This window comes from Helianthus annuus, chromosome 10 (genome assembly GCF_002127325.2).
Source record: "Helianthus annuus cultivar XRQ/B chromosome 10, HanXRQr2.0-SUNRISE, whole genome shotgun sequence".
Classification (NCBI taxonomy): Eukaryota; Viridiplantae; Streptophyta; class Magnoliopsida; order Asterales; family Asteraceae; genus Helianthus; species Helianthus annuus.
This window is the reverse complement of record NC_035442.2, coordinates 100,354,791-100,373,994: the sequence shown is the minus strand read 5'-3', so window position 1 is coordinate 100,373,994 and position 19,204 is coordinate 100,354,791. Positions and strand designations below refer to the sequence as shown.

At 38.9% G+C, this 19,204-nt stretch overlaps 1 protein-coding gene across 2 annotated transcripts; it reads right to left on the bottom strand.

The window, feature by feature from the left end:
- Nucleotides 1-13,792: 13,792 nt before the first annotated feature.
- LOC110885113 (snakin-2) lies at nt 13,793-16,602 on the bottom strand. Of its 2 annotated transcripts, XM_022132815.2 has the most exons (4): nt 16,448-16,561; nt 16,321-16,373; nt 15,852-15,891; nt 13,793-14,137 (listed from the first exon to the last, which is right to left on the bottom strand). In XM_022132815.2, exons 2-4 carry the CDS (start codon nt 16,327-16,329, stop codon nt 13,956-13,958), a joined length of 231 nt encoding a protein of 76 aa, XP_021988507.1. In that variant the 5' UTR covers nt 16,330-16,373; nt 16,448-16,561; the 3' UTR covers nt 13,793-13,955. The 2 variants fall into 2 exon arrangements, with proteins under 2 accessions (XP_021988507.1, XP_021988506.1); XM_022132814.2 differs by lacking the exon at nt 16,321-16,373 and having other exon boundaries at nt 16,448-16,602.
- Between the last annotated feature and the right edge of the window lie 2,602 nt (nt 16,603-19,204).

Below are 19,204 nucleotides of genomic sequence, written 5' to 3'. Positions count from 1 at the left end.
ACCGGCAACATGGTCCTCGACCAAACAATTTACAAGTAGAAGGAATTCCGGAAGATGCCTCGGACGATAACGAGGTTCAATCCAATCGGGCAAATGATCCCATCATTGCAGGAATGTTACCAGCAAACCCTGCTCAATCAATCTTACCACCAGGAGAAACTCTGATATCCTGGTATGTCCGGTCTCAAGGGGCATTAAAAGCAGTATACACACAGCTGTGTGCTCAAACTGCTCCCCTGACTCAATCACGGAGACCGGGATCTCGTGCTCATGCCTCTCAGCGGGAAGAATCAACTTATGAAGGTACAGAAGTTTATGCCAGATCTACGTCACAAAACGTTCAGACAGGAAGTCACCAGAGGGAGAACCATGGCAGAACACACCGAAGACAATCAGTGCATGGTAGGTTGGGTTCTCAGAGAGATACCTACACTGATGAATCCGATCCAACATACCGTTTAAGTGCAAATACCAGTGTGTTCAATCGATTGCAACTAAACTATAACAAGTACAGGCCTCGAGCGGTTTATAACCCTGAGGCAGAACACAACTATGACTTGGTTTATCGCCCTGTAGAAGCAGCGGAAAACTCAAAACTCATACTAGAAATAGCTTTAGCTCCTTTGGAGAAGGCTAAATTACCATCCAACATAGGGAAATTTAACGGGTTAACAGACCCCGATGATCACCTAAGGGTATTTACCAGCGCAGGTTTGGTTGGGGGTTGGACTTATCCGTTATGGTGTCATCTGTTCGTGCAAACCCTGACCGGCCCAGCACGAATTTGGTTCGATAACCTACCAACCGGACAAATCGAATCATGGAAGGATCTGCGAGAAAAGTTTTTGACACACTTCAGCCAGCAGCGGCGTTCCATCCGTGATACATCCGACGTTATGAACATCTGGCGCCGAGATGACGAAAATCTAGAACATTTCATCACCAGATACAATAAAGAAGTATTGGAAATTGGCGGTATTCATGAACAATTGATCCGCGCTCAATTCAAGTACGCGGTTCGATGCGACGACATGGTTAAAGTTTTATCTGGAACAGAAGGCCTTCCAACAAGTTGGGAGAAGATAATGGCGGCGGCCAAAGTCTATGCGTAAACTGAGAAAAACCTCACAACAAACAGGCCACCACCACCGCACAATAGACCCGCGGATTTAAGTTTAACCGGCGAAAGAAGGTTTAAAAAATCATGGCGTGAGTCTGGAACAGGAAGTCGTTCGTCCGAAGACGCTCGCGCAACAATCAACAAACCCTCCGCACAGCGGGAGAGCAAACAGGAGAATAGGGAGAGACAGTGGACTCCCCTAATAAAATTACAAAGTTCCACATAATTATTACAAAAAACTTTGTAAAGCCTCTGTGCTCTATCCATGAATAAAATTACAAAGTTTCTATTATTTTTGTGTTTACAAAGTGCATGCAATTTCTTGTAGTAAGTGCAAAAACATTATGGTAGTTACAAAACAAGCTCCATGCGCGGTCAGTGATCACGTCACAACGACCATAAATTCACACATGAGCTTTATACCAACTTCATTCGCCTTACTCGATAAAAGCAATTGTACTCATGCAAAACATTGTAAAATCATTAAACAAAACAAATAGAAACATGTTGTTCTCAAACGTACAGATACGTCCTGAACATTTTCAAACACGGCAGTGTTTAAGATACTTGCGCAATAGCGCACCATCAAAACAGGGATTTACATCATGCATATTACATGAAAAATTGTTCAAATACAATTTTAAAACTACTCTAGATCTTCACCCTCATCCGGAAAGATTTCTTTTAATTGCGCTACGTGGTCATCCGACTGCAACGCTACGTTTATTAAATCCATAACCGGAAGTTGCAAATTATTAAACTCTGTCTTCATGGAAGCAAGCGCGGCGCCAGTATTTACGCCAAAAGTTGCAGACTTGCTATCATCCCAGCTAACTTTTAATGCACTGTTCACATGTTGAGAACATTCAACGTATCCTTGTGCAAACCCATCACGTCACGCAGCACCCATTAAATTAGCAACGGTTTTATCCAACTCTTCAGAGTTTAACACAGATTCCGCAACCTATGAAATCAAGCAAAAATAAGTATAAAAAAAAAGCGCTTTCCACAAACAAGAAGGAGAGAAAAAACTTACGCAAGCAATTCCACGATCTTTCAACCAGGCCATATCATTCCTTAAAGGTTCAAGCTCGCTTTCCGCTGTAACCCGCGCCGTTTCTGAATTTTCTAATTTCTCCTCAACCTCAGTCAAACGGCGGGAGGTTTCAGTATTCTCGGAATGCGCAAGCTCCATATCCTTCTTAAGTTGTTCCTGATCAGAAACCAAAGCAGTAAGTTCTTTCAACTCTTTATCTCTAAGGGCAAGGGTGGCAAAAGCTTGTACCTCTCGTTGCTCACTACGCTCCCTATGAGAACGCGCCTCCGCCAGCGCAGCTTCTGCATCAGCTTTCTCCTTCTTCAATTTTTCTACCTCCACATCCTGATTCTTCAGTTTTTCAACCTCAGCCTTGAGGTTATTAATAATAGTACGAAGGTTTGCTTTCTCAGCATTATCTTTTTCGCAAATCTTTCTCCAATTTTTACGTTCCTCGGAAAGGAGAGCAGCTTCAGCCTCTGCTTTTCTTTTCCAACCAGCAACAGACCATTCCTCAGTCTTACGCTCAGCCTCAAACTTGGCTTGATCATCTTTTAATTTAGCCATCAATTGAGCCAGACGTCTCTCATCTTTGGCAAATTTCTTTCGAGACACCATAAAGGATTCTTGCTCCTTATGCATACTATACCACTCACGTACTATGCGGTGAGTGGTAGAGACAGGAGAAGCAGTTTCTGCACAATAAGACTGGTAGGTCTTCTCATAAGATCGACTTTCCTGAAATTTAATCTCCCCAGGTGGAAGTATCCCCTGCAACCAATCTTGGCACACATGCCAATCTGAGAAAGTATCACCTTTCTTTAAGTTCTAAACGGGGGCGTGAGGATCAGCAGCATCTTTCTCCGTGTAAGTCCGATAATAGTAATCTCCCAAGGTTTCCTCTGGGCGGATCGGAGAATGTTTACTAATACCAGCAGACGAATCTTGCTCCTCAACTGTCACCTTCTCAACATGCTCCGGCATAGTATCAGAAGGTTTAGGGGAAGAAGTAGAGGTTTTCTCAGTTGTCTCTTTCCCCAAATCTTGAACAACAACTTCAGGGGTTGGGGGATTATCAGCATCATCCACCACACTTGGATCAACACCAACAGGCTTCTCAGCTTCAACAGTCTTCTCCACACCATCGTCTACAACCTCTGTAGGTTTCAGTTGGTCAGCTACAGAAGCATGTGGAGGGGTAGAGGGAAGTTTTTCATTTTCCACAGATTACAGTTCTGTGGGGATAGGAGCAACAACAACTTCTGGAAAAATAAAAATCCGTAAGGATCTAGTCCGCATAAAAAAAACAAGGAAAAACGCCACTTACCAGGAACAGATTCCGTAACAAAGGCGTCAAGATTCCCCTTTCTAGTGATTTTCTTCCTTTGAACTTTTTTAGGAGGTTGACCCTCCGCGTCAGTATCAGTTTGTTTCCTTTTGCTTGCTCCCCTTTGCACCAAATGCTCAGGATTGGATTCCAAATCAATTGGATCCTCTGGGTTTGGATGGAGGAATGTCAGCAGAATCCTTTGGTTCTGGTTTCAGTTGCCTAATAGTAACTGCAGGCGCAAGACCCTCCAAAGTATCAGAAACCACCACATAATCACACCAGTTGTCAGAAGAATGGCGCATACCTTTCTTCTCCCCAACAATTTTAGCTTTAGAAGATTGAGACTTCTCAGCATCACTTTTTTTTTCGGCGTAACATTACTAGTCGTCGCGCGTCTTTTCTTCTCAGGGCCTATGCTCAAATTTGACAACTCACCTATAAAGCGCAAAGAACAATTCACTCGGACGCGCAATGGTAAGTAAACAACAAACGGTATGCGCAATCTTACCTATACCAGCAGCAGGCTGTGCAGACAAATCCGCATCCCGCGGAAGAGCAAAATTCCTCACAATACGATGGTACCAAAGCTCTTCGTCAGGCTTTTTCTTAATGGTACCCATCCTTCCCCCTTCTCTCTTATATGCAACAACATACAACGAAACAACTGCAAAAGAAGGGAAGCATGTTCAAAAAAAAGGGGGGGGGGAGAAAGGTAAGAAGGAGAAAACCCAATCATACCATGACCTTCCTCCGTATACACCGGCTTGTCGTCCCGGTCCATTTTCCAGTTTAAACTCATACTAGCTCCGACAAGGGCTTTCTCCGGCAGAACAATGTTAGGAATTTCCTTCAAATCTTGGTACCAATTCTCGTCAGAAGGGGTCCGAAGCGTTTCAACGGGAACATCTTCCTTTCCCCTTAAAACCATCCTCACCGGAATCACTCCGGCCTTAATAAAGAAAAAGTTTTGCTTCCAATCGTGAAAAGACTTCGGAGGATGCTGCAAAATTTTCTTTGCAGATGCTCTCTGAACGAATGAATAAAACCCCTGGGTACAATGCATTTGATGGAAAACCCTGAATCGGGGAACGGTCGGCTCAATATGCATAGTCTGACACACAAACTCAAAATGACGAACCCTAACCATGCCAATAGGATGCAATTGAGAGAGATGAATTTGGTAAAAACCAAGAATTTCAAGAAAGAACTTTGTTACAGGCAAGCGAAAGTTGCCTTCACAAAAGAAATCCCAATACAGAGTGATATACCCAGCCGGAGCATCTGCTGCCGTCTGACCCTCCTCAGGGTATCGGGCACCCCAAGTCTCCGGGAATCTAAAGTTCTGAACCAGGCCGTCAAAAGTTGCCCTAGGCCATTTCAGCGGTGGCAGTTCAGCAGACATTTCCTCTGATAAATCTTCGTGGTATTCTCCAGTTGACATAAGAGGAAGAAAAAAGGCAATCTCTTTCTCAAACAATTAAAGAAGAAAGGAAGGGAAAAAGTTTTCAACAAAACAATGATTGCACAAGGAGGTTACCCAAACGTTATATATACTTATCGCAATAAATAGCATCGGTAACCGTCACAGCGACTTGTCCGGATATCACAGTTCTCCAAGCAGCAGGAAAAGTACTCACGCGTTTGCATGCGCGCGTAAAAAACATGGATAGTAAAATATACCTGACAGTGACAGCCTGTCACACAGCCCTGACTGTACTATCCATTAAAGTCAAAGATTTTCAAAATCTTCAAAACAAAATTAAATCTTCTCATAGAAGATTCCTTATTTTTCACGCCCAAAAGCATTTCCCTCTCACAAGTCCAGTGCTACACTTATTTGCATAAGTACAACACTAGACTGGGGGGACTTGAAGGGGTAAGGTCCCAAAAACCTCATAATAAGTGCTTGGGACCATACCACAACCTGGCACCTTGCGCGGCCGCGCACTGGTCTCACAAAAAGAAAGGCTTAAAAGGCCCACAACAAGTCAACACTTGCGCCCAAAGGGAACCATAAAACCTTGCGCCTTCCCTACACAAAACAAAGGATAAGAATCCGGAGTCAGGTACTTCCGCTTAATATCCAGACTTGGATATTATTTGTCCAAGACTTGGGGTTTATTCACCTGTTTCCACACGATAAGGCGTCACACCAGATTTCAGCTGTAATCTTCTAGAAACAATACGATCGTGCACCACCAAGACGGTTACAACCGTTTGGACACGTGTCACTATATCAGCCGTCCCTAAATTCACAACGAATGCATGCAAATGAAGAGTAATCTTCACTTAAGTCACTTTACACGTGGCAAATCCCTAGCCTTTGATCTAAACCACGATCCGTGTGCTATCACATCGGATCAAAGAGTACTAACGGAAGGAAACATAACCGCTTAAGGAGTTAGCATTTTCCGTCTTCTTTTCACTAACGGGTTTTCCCGCCTTTTGAACGACTCCCGGCTATAAATAAGAGAAGAGTCAGGTATGAACACAAGTTACACACACTTCTCAAATACTTCTTCTTCTTCTTCATTACCGATACTTATTCTCTCACTGGAGTCGGGTCAAGGAGAGAACCCTCTTCTCCCCTTGGCGAGGCTAACGGTGCTCTTTTTTGCAGAATTACCGGAGAAGAAGGTCTGTTAGACCTGAATTGATCGAGTGGAAACCAACCTTTTTATGTGGATTCAAACCCCCTAGATATCTCGGTTCCGACCATTTATCTAGTGTTTCTTCAGTCACTTTGGAAGCTAGCATCAGTGTAACACCTTACAGTGAGCTCCTCTTCCACTCCTCCAAACGTCAAGAGCATATCTTTGGTTATTCTCAAGTACCTTAGAATGTTCTTTACTGCAGTCCAATGGGCAATGCCAGGACTATGCTGAAAAACGACTGGTCATGCTTAAAGCATACGAGACGTTAAGTCTAGTACATAGCATACATAATTGAGCCAATCGATGAAGCATATGGAACTACTTCCATTTGCTTAATTTCAATGTCCATTGAAGGAGATTGCGATTTGTTCAACACGGTTCCTTTAGTCATAGGAACACCTCCTTTCTTGGAGTTTTCCATCTTGAAGCGTGTCATCATTTTGTCTATGTACGTTCTTTGACTTAGCCCTCGAAGCCGCTTAGATCTATCCCTATAGATCTTCATTCCCAGAATGTAAGCAGCTTCTCCAAGATCTTTCACTGCGAAGCAAGATCCCAAAAAGTGTTTAACTTCGTTAAGCATAGGGATGTTATTTCCAATGATTAGTATATCATCCACATACAGGATGGGAATGATATGGTGCTCCCACTAACCTTTCTGTAAACACAAGCCTCATCTTCATTCTTGACAAAACCAAAACTCTTTGATCTTCTGGTCAAAATGAAGATTCTAGCTACGAGATGCTTGCTTGAGTCCATAAGTGGACTTATTGGGTTTGCACACCTTAGTTGGATATTTAGGATCGACGAAACCTTCAGGCCGAACCAAATAGACATCTTCAGACATGTCTATTAAGAAAGGCGGTTTTGACATCCATTTGCCATATTTCGTAATCACAGTACGCAATTATGGCAAGCAATATCCTGATTGATTTAATCATAGCAACGGGCGAGAAGGTCTTATCATAGTAAATACTTTGAGTTTGAGTGAAACCCTTCGCAACTAGCCGCGCTTTATAGGTGTGTACATTTCCATGCATATCGGTTTTTATCTTAAAAATCTATTTGCTCCCTACTGCCCGAGATTCGGGGGTAGCTCAACCAAGTCCCATACTTGATTGTCATGCATAGATTGCATCTCAATGTTCATGGCTTCTTGCCATTTCTCAGATTCCGGATCTAAGATTGCAGATTTGTAGTTAGCAGGTTCGTCATTAGACTCAGCTACTAATAAGACTTCGGGACCTTTTAGATGCCATAGACATCTATCAGATTCTTGCGAGTTCTACTACTTCTGCAAACGCTTGTGTTTTATGTCTGATTCATTGGCAACAACTACTTGTTGATCAGACAGTCCAACTACAATACCGTTTGTTTGTGGTTCTTGAATTTCTTCTAGATCAACCACATTATTTCCAGTTTCTCGATTAAGAAGTTCTTCCTCGAGAAAGTGTCCTTTCTGTTTGATGGAAATTACATTTGCATCAGGATGGTAGAAATAATATCCGCTTCTTTTATAGTATCCGACGAAAACAAACTTTTCGCCTTGAGGATCGAGCTTATCATCAGAATCACTTGTGATGTATGCATCACATCCCCATACTCTAAGGTATTCCAAATCGGGTTTACGCCCATGCAATATCTCATATCGCGGTTTTGTTTACCTTTTAGTCAGAGCTAAATTAACAATGCGGGAAGCGATCATAAGAGCTTGTCCCAAAAGGGGTGAGGCAAGTTAGTTCTACACATCATCGATCGAACCATATCAAGTAGAGTTTAATTTCACCTTTCACTCACGCCCTTAAGTTGGGGTGTGCCAGGTGGAGAGGGTTGTGAAACTATTCCACACTCTTTCAGATGATTAAGAAATTCAAAGCTGAGGTATTCACCACCTCGATCTGATCGAAGTACTTTTATCTTTCTATCAAGCTGGTTTTAGTCATGGTTTCTAGTCATGGTTCTGAAAGGGCCATAAACATCATGTGAATGAGTTCTAGAAGACCATTGATTTTTCACCGACATTGGTGAATGGGGGCTTTGTGAGTTTGCCAGCTAACCAAGATTCGCAATCATCAAAGGAGTCCTGTCTAGTGGATTCAAGAATCCCCTTAGACTGGAGCCCTTTTATGCGTGCCTTACTTATGTGGCCAAGTCTACAATGCCATAAATATATTTCATTTATGCCAGCTTTGTTACGTTTAGAAAGATGATATATGTTATTACTTGTTTGAACATCAATATCATAAATACCATTTCGAGGTTTAGCCTAAAAAAGACATCATTCAAGTAGGCTATAATAGAAGAACCATTAAAACCTACTTTAATCCTTGTTCAAACAATAAAGAAACTGAAATAATGTTTCTGGTCAAACCAGATGCATATAAACAGTTATTTAAAGTAACTACAAGGCCAGGGGAACATGAAAAAACAGAATGTTCCAGTTGCAAGAACTGGAACTCTCTTTCTATTACCAACTATGAGTTTCCAGGTGGCCTTGTTTCAGTTTCTTTCACTTTTCAGGCTCTTGCAAGACATTAAAGATGTGGTAACCACATCCGGTATCAAATACCCATGTGTTGCTAGAAACAGTGAAAAGTTCGATGACATAAATGAGAATATCGGAAGAAGTGCCAATGTTGTTGGCCTTGTTCATATTCAGCTTGGCTAGATACTGTGCGCAGTTTCCTTTCAAGTGCCCCATTTGGTTGCATTCAAAGCACTGACGCTCCTAGGAGGGTGTGGTTTTGCAACATGCTTGTTGTTGGTGGCATTTCTGGCAGCAACAACAACTTTTCTCTTTCCTTTGCTCTTATGTTTCCTTTTCTTGTTATTGGGCTTCTTAACACCACTAGACTTGACCATTAGAACTTGGTTGGTTTTGTGGAATAACCAAGTTTGTTCATTTGGTCAATGTATCCTTTCATCTTTAGCACATGAGTACTGATACATGATCCTTTCAGCATTTTAGAGCTTATGGGTTATTTCATGGTGTCATATCGCTCCTGTCGGACTTGTTTCTGGAACATGCCTTTCAGTTGCTGGATCATGTCATAAGCATCCATATCTTCCATGTTCTTCTGAAGTTCAGGAGACATGGTGGCTTTCATAAGGTAGGCTACCTCAACGACATCCTCATTATGTTTCTCCAGTGCCTTGCGAGCAGTAGTAGAATTACTTTCAGGCTCGGTAGGGACTGGACCATCTAAGATATACAGCTTTTCCTCCATCTTGAGAACTATTCTTAGATTGTGGTGCCATTCGAGAAGGTTGGTGTTATTCAAATTTTTATTTCTTTTCCTTTTCAAGTATAGACTTGAAAATGAAGGAGTTGTTTTTCATTAGACATCTGTTATATAAGCAAGGTGATATTAATTAGTATTTTCGATGTATATCTCCTTATTTCGTGAGGTGAGACGATAAGGAATGAGAATCCAGTTAGAAGCTCTTTCTAAAGGCGGCTGGGGCACGCAACATTAGCAAAAGGTTCAAGCGGACTGACAACGATTGTCAATTGTGAGAAAAACACAACTCCCGAGGTTTATGAGGCTGCGAGGATAACCTATTGTCCTTGCATTGATACGTTTGGCCTCATCTATGCCACTTTTGTTCTCGAGACAGCTGGGGCACGTAAACACGAGAAGAAAAGTAATATTCGCCCTAAAACGGTCACATGTGGAAGGGTCGGATGTGTCGATGAAGCCCTTGCACCTTGGAAGGATAAACTAGACACCAAGTGTCGTGCTGTGGCTCCAACACTGATGGTTCGCATTATGCCCCAAGTGTTACTAGTAGTAGGATGGCATAGACTATTGATTTTAATTTTTACCAAATAAGGTCGTTATAGTCGGTTTTAATTTAGATATTAAATTTGCGACATAACCAAAAAACCCTTTCACCTCTCGGGACAATTAGTTTTAGATAACCTATAAAACTAAGTTTGTCGCGATTTGGAATAACCAATTTTAAGTTAATAGAGAACTATTAAGCTAATAGTTTTGGAAAATAAAAACTAGTTTAATTTGCAAAACTTAATTGGTTATTATTTGTTTCGAAAACAACCTTTGTTTTATAACAAAAACTTTAACATGTTGTAAAAACAATTTAGAACTTGTTTTAATGTGATTGTTTTTAATATTTTAAAACTCCTTTTAAAATCATGTTGGTATTTAGGTTGGTTACGTTATAACAATTTATAAGATAAAAGCAACCACAATAGCAAGATAAATATGTAAATCCATATGGCCAAAATTGTTCGATCTTGCTAGAGCTTAATAGAAAGATCAAACGGGTCAAGGGGTCACAACACACAAACAACAACAAGGATAGACTTGAGTGCATCTTGTTGTCTTGAGCAACTCCCACTAACTCCAAGACTCCTCTTGGCATTCGGTTTTGTTTCGGGTTTGCTTCGGGTCTTCGTATCAACAATATTTAACAAGTATAACAAAGACAAAAGGCCTATCTATTATAACTTTGAACCACAAGACGAGCCAAAACCATAAACTAATCTATTACAACTTTGAACCATCTCGGTGGCCAAAAAAATAATAAATACAAAACCGAATAAAGTATACAACCATAAAAAAAAGGTCGGGCCGGATTTACATATCGCACAACAATCACAAAATAAACCGGGCAATGGTTTTGGTCAAGCAAAACAAATAAAATATTGACCAAAATAAAAGTGCCCTTAAAAAATACTTAGATCATAAACTTTAAACAAATAAAGTTTGTGTTCTAATTCCGGTTAAAAAGACCGGTACCGACTCGTATGTTGTGACCAAGGCTCTGATATCACTGTTGGGTTTCCGTGGTGATCGGTCAAAAACTTTATTTATCAAAAACTCGGTTCAATAAATAATAGTTAATTAATTAAGTGAATTAATTAATAAAAACGCAGCGAAAAAAAAAACCAATGATCAACAAAACGAAATCCGACAGGATCCGGTTACATGCAAATACAAGTACAGTGAAAAAATTTAACTACCGATGAGAAAGATTATACCTCGGTTAATGACTAACCGATCGAGACACCAAGGTTCAACGAACAAGTGCTAGTATACGAACCAACGAGACGCGACATAAGGGGGCGGCGCCAAGCGGCGGCCCACCGCGGCGAACAGCGGCGGCAGACGGCAGGTGGCTGCGGCTGGCAGTGGCTGGCAGAGGGACGGCGAAGGGCGGCAGCGGGGCGATGAATGCGGCGGCAGCCGCGATAGTGGCCGGCCGGCGGCCCTTGGCCGGTTGCTTTGTGGGTGTTGTGGTTGAGAGCATTTGTTTTGCTACAACTAATATTTTGGTAATCTAACTCTTCTCAAAAACAAGACCCACAACTAAATAAAGAATGTGGACCCTCATGCATGCAAGCCAAGTGGCGTTCATGCAAAATTGCATGCATTTTGATTGGCCAAAAGGGTGGCGCATGACAAGTGGCGGTGGGTGAGAATACCCGTGTCACCCGGTCCATGTACCCGTCTCTCCGTTAATACCCGCTTATGATCATAAATAATTATGATCTGTCTCGTATATTGTTCGTAATTACCAGTTAAACATGTTAAGTGGATTATTAGTTCGTTACCCAAGGTGTAACTCTTACGGGGTAACCCTTTACCCAAAAAAAAAAACTCTTACGGGTCAAGACCCGGTCGGCAGCGTTGACTTATCGAACCGGACATAATTTCCAACACGTTTAACCTGAAAAACATGAGTAATATTAATATAAACGTGAAATATGCTCACACTTTGTAATTTTCACGACTTGTCTCAAACAAGAGAAGAAAAAGAAAGGAAAAGTCCGGTATTTGACGTCTACAATGGTCATAGAATTAGTTTGATAGTTCGGTTGGATATAGAAGACCAAGAAATGTCTCATTTAGCATTGGTCCAGAATTTTTTTGGGTTGTTCACTGCAAAACAGTCATGAGAATCTCATTAACCTTTTGGTGCACTTAAACACTACGCTAAGTGGTGTTTAATTTAATTTAACTAACTGGTGTAACTCCATTAGAAGTGTTGTGGTTGTAACAGATCGTCCAGGTGGTTGTGCCGCCGGAGATGATGATCGATTGATCGGAGAGGTAGATGATGATGATGGTGGTGGTGGTAAAGCATTTTTGATAAAACAGAGGGTTGTAAAAAGAGGGTTAATATAAACCATAGAAAAATGGTAAAACAGTCATTGTACAATTGTACAGGTCCTCAATTAATAAAAGGTTGTATATTGTAGCGCTTTTTAAATGTCAAGGTTGTAGCCTGCAAGAAGTTTCTTAAAGTGGCCTGAATTGATTTTGCCTCTAAACTAGAGAGTTGTAAATTGAGGTTTACTCTAAAAATTTTGGTTAGGTTCAAGGCGTAGAGCTTTGGGCTTGGTCCAAGACTAGGTCTTTCAATTCTAGGCTTGATCATATGTTAACGTTACAATCATTTGAAAATAAGTTGTAGAAGAATATACCCATTTCAAGTACTTAAATTTTGGAAATAATAATTTGTAGAACAATATCATCTACCAATTTCAAACACTTGAGTTTTTCTTAAAATAATTTAGTTTTCTATGAAAATTATAGATACTCAACAAAAAGGAATGACATACTAATAAGTAATATTATTAATACGTCTGTTGGTAATATTATTAATAGTAATGCGTATGTTTGGTTCAAGAGTAGCATCTAATGAAGGCAAGCTAGGGTGCCTATCCGTCTACCGCACAAGGCAGGTCAGTCGAGTGAGGCGCAACGGCAGACAATGAATGTAGACGTGGAGCAATGAACTAGCCTCGCTGCAGAAAGGGATTCAACTTTAAGAGGACAGGGTTTTCATACAAAATCTTGATCTTGCGACTTGTGTTTTGCCCCTTACAGTCTTCAGTCTTTAGTATTACCTATTGGGCTTCAACTAGAAAAGGTTGCAAAAGGTTTGTGGCCTACAATGTTTCTGCCTAGGGCTGCAAACGAACTGAACGAACACGATTATTCGTGTTTGTTTGTTAAAGGAAATATATGTGTTCACGGACTGTTCATGAACATTTACCGAATGATATTTAAGTTCGTGTTTGTTTGTTAAGGAAATGAACATGTTCGTGTTCGTTTGTATTTGTTTGTGAATTTTAGGCAACGCACAATCATGAACACAAACTAATGTCCATGAACACAAATGGGAATAAACGAACACAAACAAGCGTTCATGAACATAATATATAATATCTTGATACTTGTTAAATATTTTATTTGTCATAATTTTGAAGTATTTAAATCAAATATAAAAACTAAAAACACTAATGAACTATCGAACACAATTGAAGATAAACGGACACATTATTGAACGTTCACGAATATAAATGAACGAGTGCGACTTCTGTTCATGTTCGTTCATTTAACTAAACGAACTGAATTTCTTGTCCATGTTCATTTGTTTAATAAACAAACGAACACAAACGAACTTCCCGCTGAAAATTGGGTTCGTTTGCAACCCTATTCATGCCCCCTCCTTCAGTCCATGTACACTGAATCCACCCTTGTTGCCAATCGATGTCATTCGAGGATGGAAAACATATACTACATATAAAAAACGAGTACCGCATTCTATATAGTACATAATAAGTTTCTGGTGTGACACAAATTGGTCCGCCATTGTACACTCCTAGCAATCACCATGGATACAAAATAAACATAAGCGGTTTTTATTAACGTATGTAATGAGACATAAATTTGAATAACATAATTCAGAAAGATAGGAAGAAAAAAAAATAAGAAGGAAATAAGCTTTTCTTGATATGGACCCATTATCATGGTAATTGGTAAAAATAATTTAGAGGAATTTTCACGGGCACTTCTTTTGGTTTCCTCGGGTAGTCATCTGAGCATAGCAATCACAAGATTCATAGTTGCCCGAGGTGCCCGGAGGCACACAGTTGCACCTTCCACAACATGTACCGCATGCCCGATTGCATAAGTTTGGTCTTTTTGATAGTACGCACCTTGCTGCACATGCCTTTCCACAATCTGCCCATTTTACATAAACTACCTTTATTGGTCACACAATTACTACATATTAAATGTCTAAGACACCATTTGTAAGTGTATGTAGTGAATTATAATTCCTTTGTAAGTTTATATGTATGGTGGTACTCAAATACTTACAATTGAAAGTTTTCTCAGTTTTCGTTACACTAAAAAGAATTTATCACTTCTCTACACACAGTTGTTGGATAAAGTTGAGTAAATTACAAGTTTTGTCCTTTATGTTTGTCTCAGATTTCAGGCGCTGTCCTTTACCTTTAAAATTGATGAGTTTTGTACTTAATGTTTTAAAATCCTACACGTTATGTCCTTTAGCCATAACTCTATTAGTTTTACTAGTTAAGTGAAGGGTACATTCGTCTTTTTATCTCATTATTAAAAAAACATTTTAAAATAAATGAAAAACTTGGAATTTACTCCTTTTAAAGATTAAGATAGAAGCAGGAGATAGAGAGAGAAAGATAGAGAGAGAGAGTGTGTAAACGAAGAGAGAGAGGGTGATGGTGGTGGGTGTGAACGTCGGAGATGACGACGATGGTTATGGTCAGACTTCAAAGTGGTGTCGTAGTGGAAGGATGACGGCGGCGGTAACGAGTTAGGGTTCCGGCAAGGTATGAGGTCGAAGATTGGAGAAGAGGGTCGACTTTGGCACTTCACCTCCACCTTCACAGCCGCTGTCACCACTCCCCACCACCACCGCTGCCATCACCTCCACCTCCACAGCCGCCGTCACCACTCCCTACCACCGCCACAATAACTACCGCCACAAATCTGCCAGTTGAAATCGAGTCAGATCTGCCATTGAAATCAAGTCGGATCGAGTCAGATCTAGCCTCCGCCACCAACGAACATCACCACCATCAACCAGAAATTGAAGTTTTTGGTTGAAACAGAATCAACGCTAGCAGACCCGTTGAAGTTTTCGGTTGAAAGTTGAAACCCACACAACTACCTCCCAAATCTTCAACAAATTCTACAAATTTCTTCAAAGATGCCCAGATTCATTTTTCAAAGATGCTCATATTCGTTGCATTTTAGTAAGAAAAAGGATGAAAAGTGAATATTTTGATGTTCTACTTTATAGTGGTTTGCTGTTTGATTTAATATTTGTGTGCTAATGGTTGGTGAGTAATGACGGCAGGTAAAGAAATGGGTGAGAGGTGTGAGATTTATTTTAGTCGGGTTTTAGTAATTGATATAATGTTTTTGGTTTTTGGTGATGGTGGATCGAAGGGGTGGATGTTGACGGTGATGTTGGAGACGGTGGAGTGGTGATTGCGGGTCAGGTGATGGTGGAGATAGTGGGTGGTCGGTGGCAGGTGAGGGTGGGAGGTGGTGGTGGTTGGCGGCAGGTTAGGGCAAGTGGTGGGTTGCAACTTTTGAAGATGTTGGGGTGTTTATTTTAAGTTAATTACATAATTTTTTCTAAAATAATGAAATTACAAAAATGCCCTCATGTGTCTTGCACATGATCAGTTTTAACAAAAAAAAATTAACTGGGTTTGCCTTAAAGGACATAACGTGTAGGATTTTAAAACATTAAGTACAAAACTCATCAATTTTAAAGGTAAAGGACAGCGTCTGAAATTTGGGACAAACATAAAGGACAAAACTTGTAATTTACTCGATAAAGTTTGGTATAACTAATCAATAAAAAATATTTATCGTTTGATGGTACAATAGATTGAGATGATACCGATCTTGGTGGGTGGGTATGTGTTAACGCTAGTAGCACCCTGTAACAAAATTATAAACCGTCAATACTGATAAAAAGAGAGAGAAACTGAAGTATCAACTAAACTAATGAATAAACTTAATTATGTCAACATGTTATATAATGATTAGTGAGTAAGTTATATGTAAGCTGGATTTGTATCATACAAAGACCACCCGTAGTCGATGAAATTTGGGGCGTTTTTTTATAAAAGCACGCCCACCCACCCCCCCCCCCCCCCAACCCGGGGCGTTTTTGAACAAAAAATTGGTTTTGGCATTTTTTTCAACGCCCTGCTTCAATTCTTTTGGCCAATCACCTGTTTCCACGCTCCATTTGTCCAATAAATTTTTTATGGTTTTCTTTTTGTTTAATTCCATTACACCACAATGCCCACATCCCCACTACACCCATTTTAGAAAAGACTCATAATGCCCCATTGCTGACTGACCTGCCACATGCCGTAAAACGTCCAAGGGTAGGGGCATTACCACTACACATGGTCTAAAAGCGAAACATAATATAAGGAGATGATAGAAAATGAATAAAGATAACTAATAAGGAGAAGAAAATTGTACGAGTTGATTGGGATGTAAGGCTTTGGCAAGTTGGAAGACAAAAAGAGAAATAAGAAGCGAAGCAACAAATGCTCTGTGGATTCCCATTTTGTGTGTGTGATAAGAGAGTCTTAAGTGTATTTTGAGTGTGAAGAAGGAATCAATGTTTCAACTTGTATTTATAGGTGAGTATCTAAGTTAGAGAAATTAAAGAGATGAACCTAATCTTTTCAAGCTTGATGAGATTAACATGATTTGATGATTTTTTTATGGTTTGCTAAACATATTCTTTAATTTTCTTTTCCAACCTACTCCTCTTTTAAAAGATCAAAAATCAAAATGTTTCTTCTTTGAAAGTGTAAAAATGGGAGTATGATGAAACAAGAGGGTGCAACAAGTAAAATGAAAGGAGGATTAGGTACATTTAGTATCCTATTTGTTTTTTTATATATAAACAAGTTTATCATAAAACAAATTTTAAATTAAAAACTATGCTGCTAAATACAAAATCCATGCTATTTAATGTGAGACTTAATATATTATTGTTAAACAATATCTTCTTATATGAAAAAAGAGTTACGCATTATTAATTACAACAGTGCATCTAATTTATTGCACTGACTTTAAGATCCGCTTTTGTGATGAGTTATAATACATATTTCTGTAACTGTGGCAAATAATTAAAACAAGAGTAAATTACTAGTTTTCTCCTTTATGTTTACACCAGACGATGTTCTTTAGCGTAAAAGTTGACGAGTTTTGTACTTTATGTTTAAAAATCTTGCACGATTTGTCCTTTGAGCCTAAAGCAGTCAGATTTTATGATTAAGTATGGTCATGTGCCTTGCACCCAAAACTCGTCAACTTCTACGCTAAAGAGACAAAACTTGTAATTTACTCTTAAAACAACCTGTTCACTTTCCAAGGTTCATTCGGTTGTTCTCGTGTTAAATGGATTGGACTTATAAATAATATATTTCTTTTTTTTATTTCTATTTTAAAAAAGTTAGCGGTTACCTGGTTAGTTTTGGTCAACCTAGTTAGTTTTAATACACCCTAAACATGACCCATTGATTTAAGATGTTAGACAAAACACACATGACTTGTTCATTACACTAGTTAGAGTATTAATCAATGTAAAAATCTGATAATTTTCGTATAATGTCGTGTTTCAAGTGGTGTGAATAATTATTACCCTAATTGAAATGAAACAATCTATTCCCCCTTCTTTATAAATAAGACTCTCTTGGAAGAGTTAAAAGAATTATAACACAACTATTTACTATAGTTTCCAATTAAATTATAGAAAGAAGGATAAATAAAATGTAATTATTTAAAAAATGTTTTTGAAGAATTAAATACGATAAAGCCATAAAGCAAATGAAGGCGTACAAATATTCGGTGAGAGTGAGCTGTTGAATATGACAACACTGATGTGGGGCTGTTATCATTATTTTCATAACAATTCAACAAGTTCGGTCAGAGGGAACACAATAATCAATCTCATAACAATAAAATAATTAAACAACTGTTAGGGAAACTAGCCTAATAACATAAAAATATAGGAAGAATTATAAAGAGAAAAGAAATAATAATTTATTGATAAGTATATATTACAAACATGAGCGGACCTAGTCTTACCAAAGGCTAGGTCCGCTCATGTTTATAATATATACTTATCAGTAAATTATTATTTCTTTTCTCTTTATAATTCTTCCTATATTTTTATGTTATTAGGCTAGTTTCCCTAACAGTTGTTTAATTATTTTATTGTTATGAGATTGATTATTGTGTTCCCTCTGACCGAACTTGTTGAATTGTTATGAAAATAATGATAACAGCCCCACATCAGTGTTGTCATATTCAACAGCTCACTCTCACCGAATATTTGTACGCCTTCATTTGCTTTATGGCTTTATCGTATTTAATTCTTCAAAAACATTTTTTAAATAATTACATTTTATTTATCCTTCTTTCTATAATTTAATTGGAAACTATAGTAAATAGTTGTGTTATAATTCTTTTAACTCTCTATTGTTTCATTTCAATTAGGGTAATAATTATTCACACCACTTGAAACACGACATTATACGAAAATTATCAGATTTTTACATTGATTAATACTCTAACTAGTGTAATGAACAAGTCATGTGTGTTTTGTCTAACATCTTAAATCAATGGGTCATGTTTAGGGTGTATTAAAACTAACTAGGTTGACCAAAACTAACCAGGTAACCGCTAACTTTTTTAAAATAGAAATAAAAAAAAGAAATATATTATTTATAAGTCCAATCCATTTAACACGAGAACAACCGAATGAACCTTGGAAAGTGAACATGTTGTTTTAAGAGTAAATTACAAGTTTTGTCTCTTTAGCGTAGAAGTTGACGAGTTTATATTTTAGTGTATATTTTAGTGTATATTTAGTGTATACACTAAAAAATTTAGTGTATATTTTAGTCAAAAAACCTGACCGCACCCTTTGAAAATATGGTTGAACATCTCATCCGCACCCCCGATAAAAAATTTCTGGATACGCCACTGAATTTACAAAAGATATAATGAGAACTATATAAGATTACAAAATTTGGAGAAGAAACTAATTTATATTTGGTTGTAATAACCATGAAAATAAGATATGTTTATAACACTCCTCCTTGGTTATTAATTTCATATGCTTGGAGATGCTGTCTCATTAAAAAACTTTATCAGGAAAACACAGTGGGACAAAACCTCTACTAAGGGGAAAAGAGTGTAACACGTATTGTCTTCCCCTGA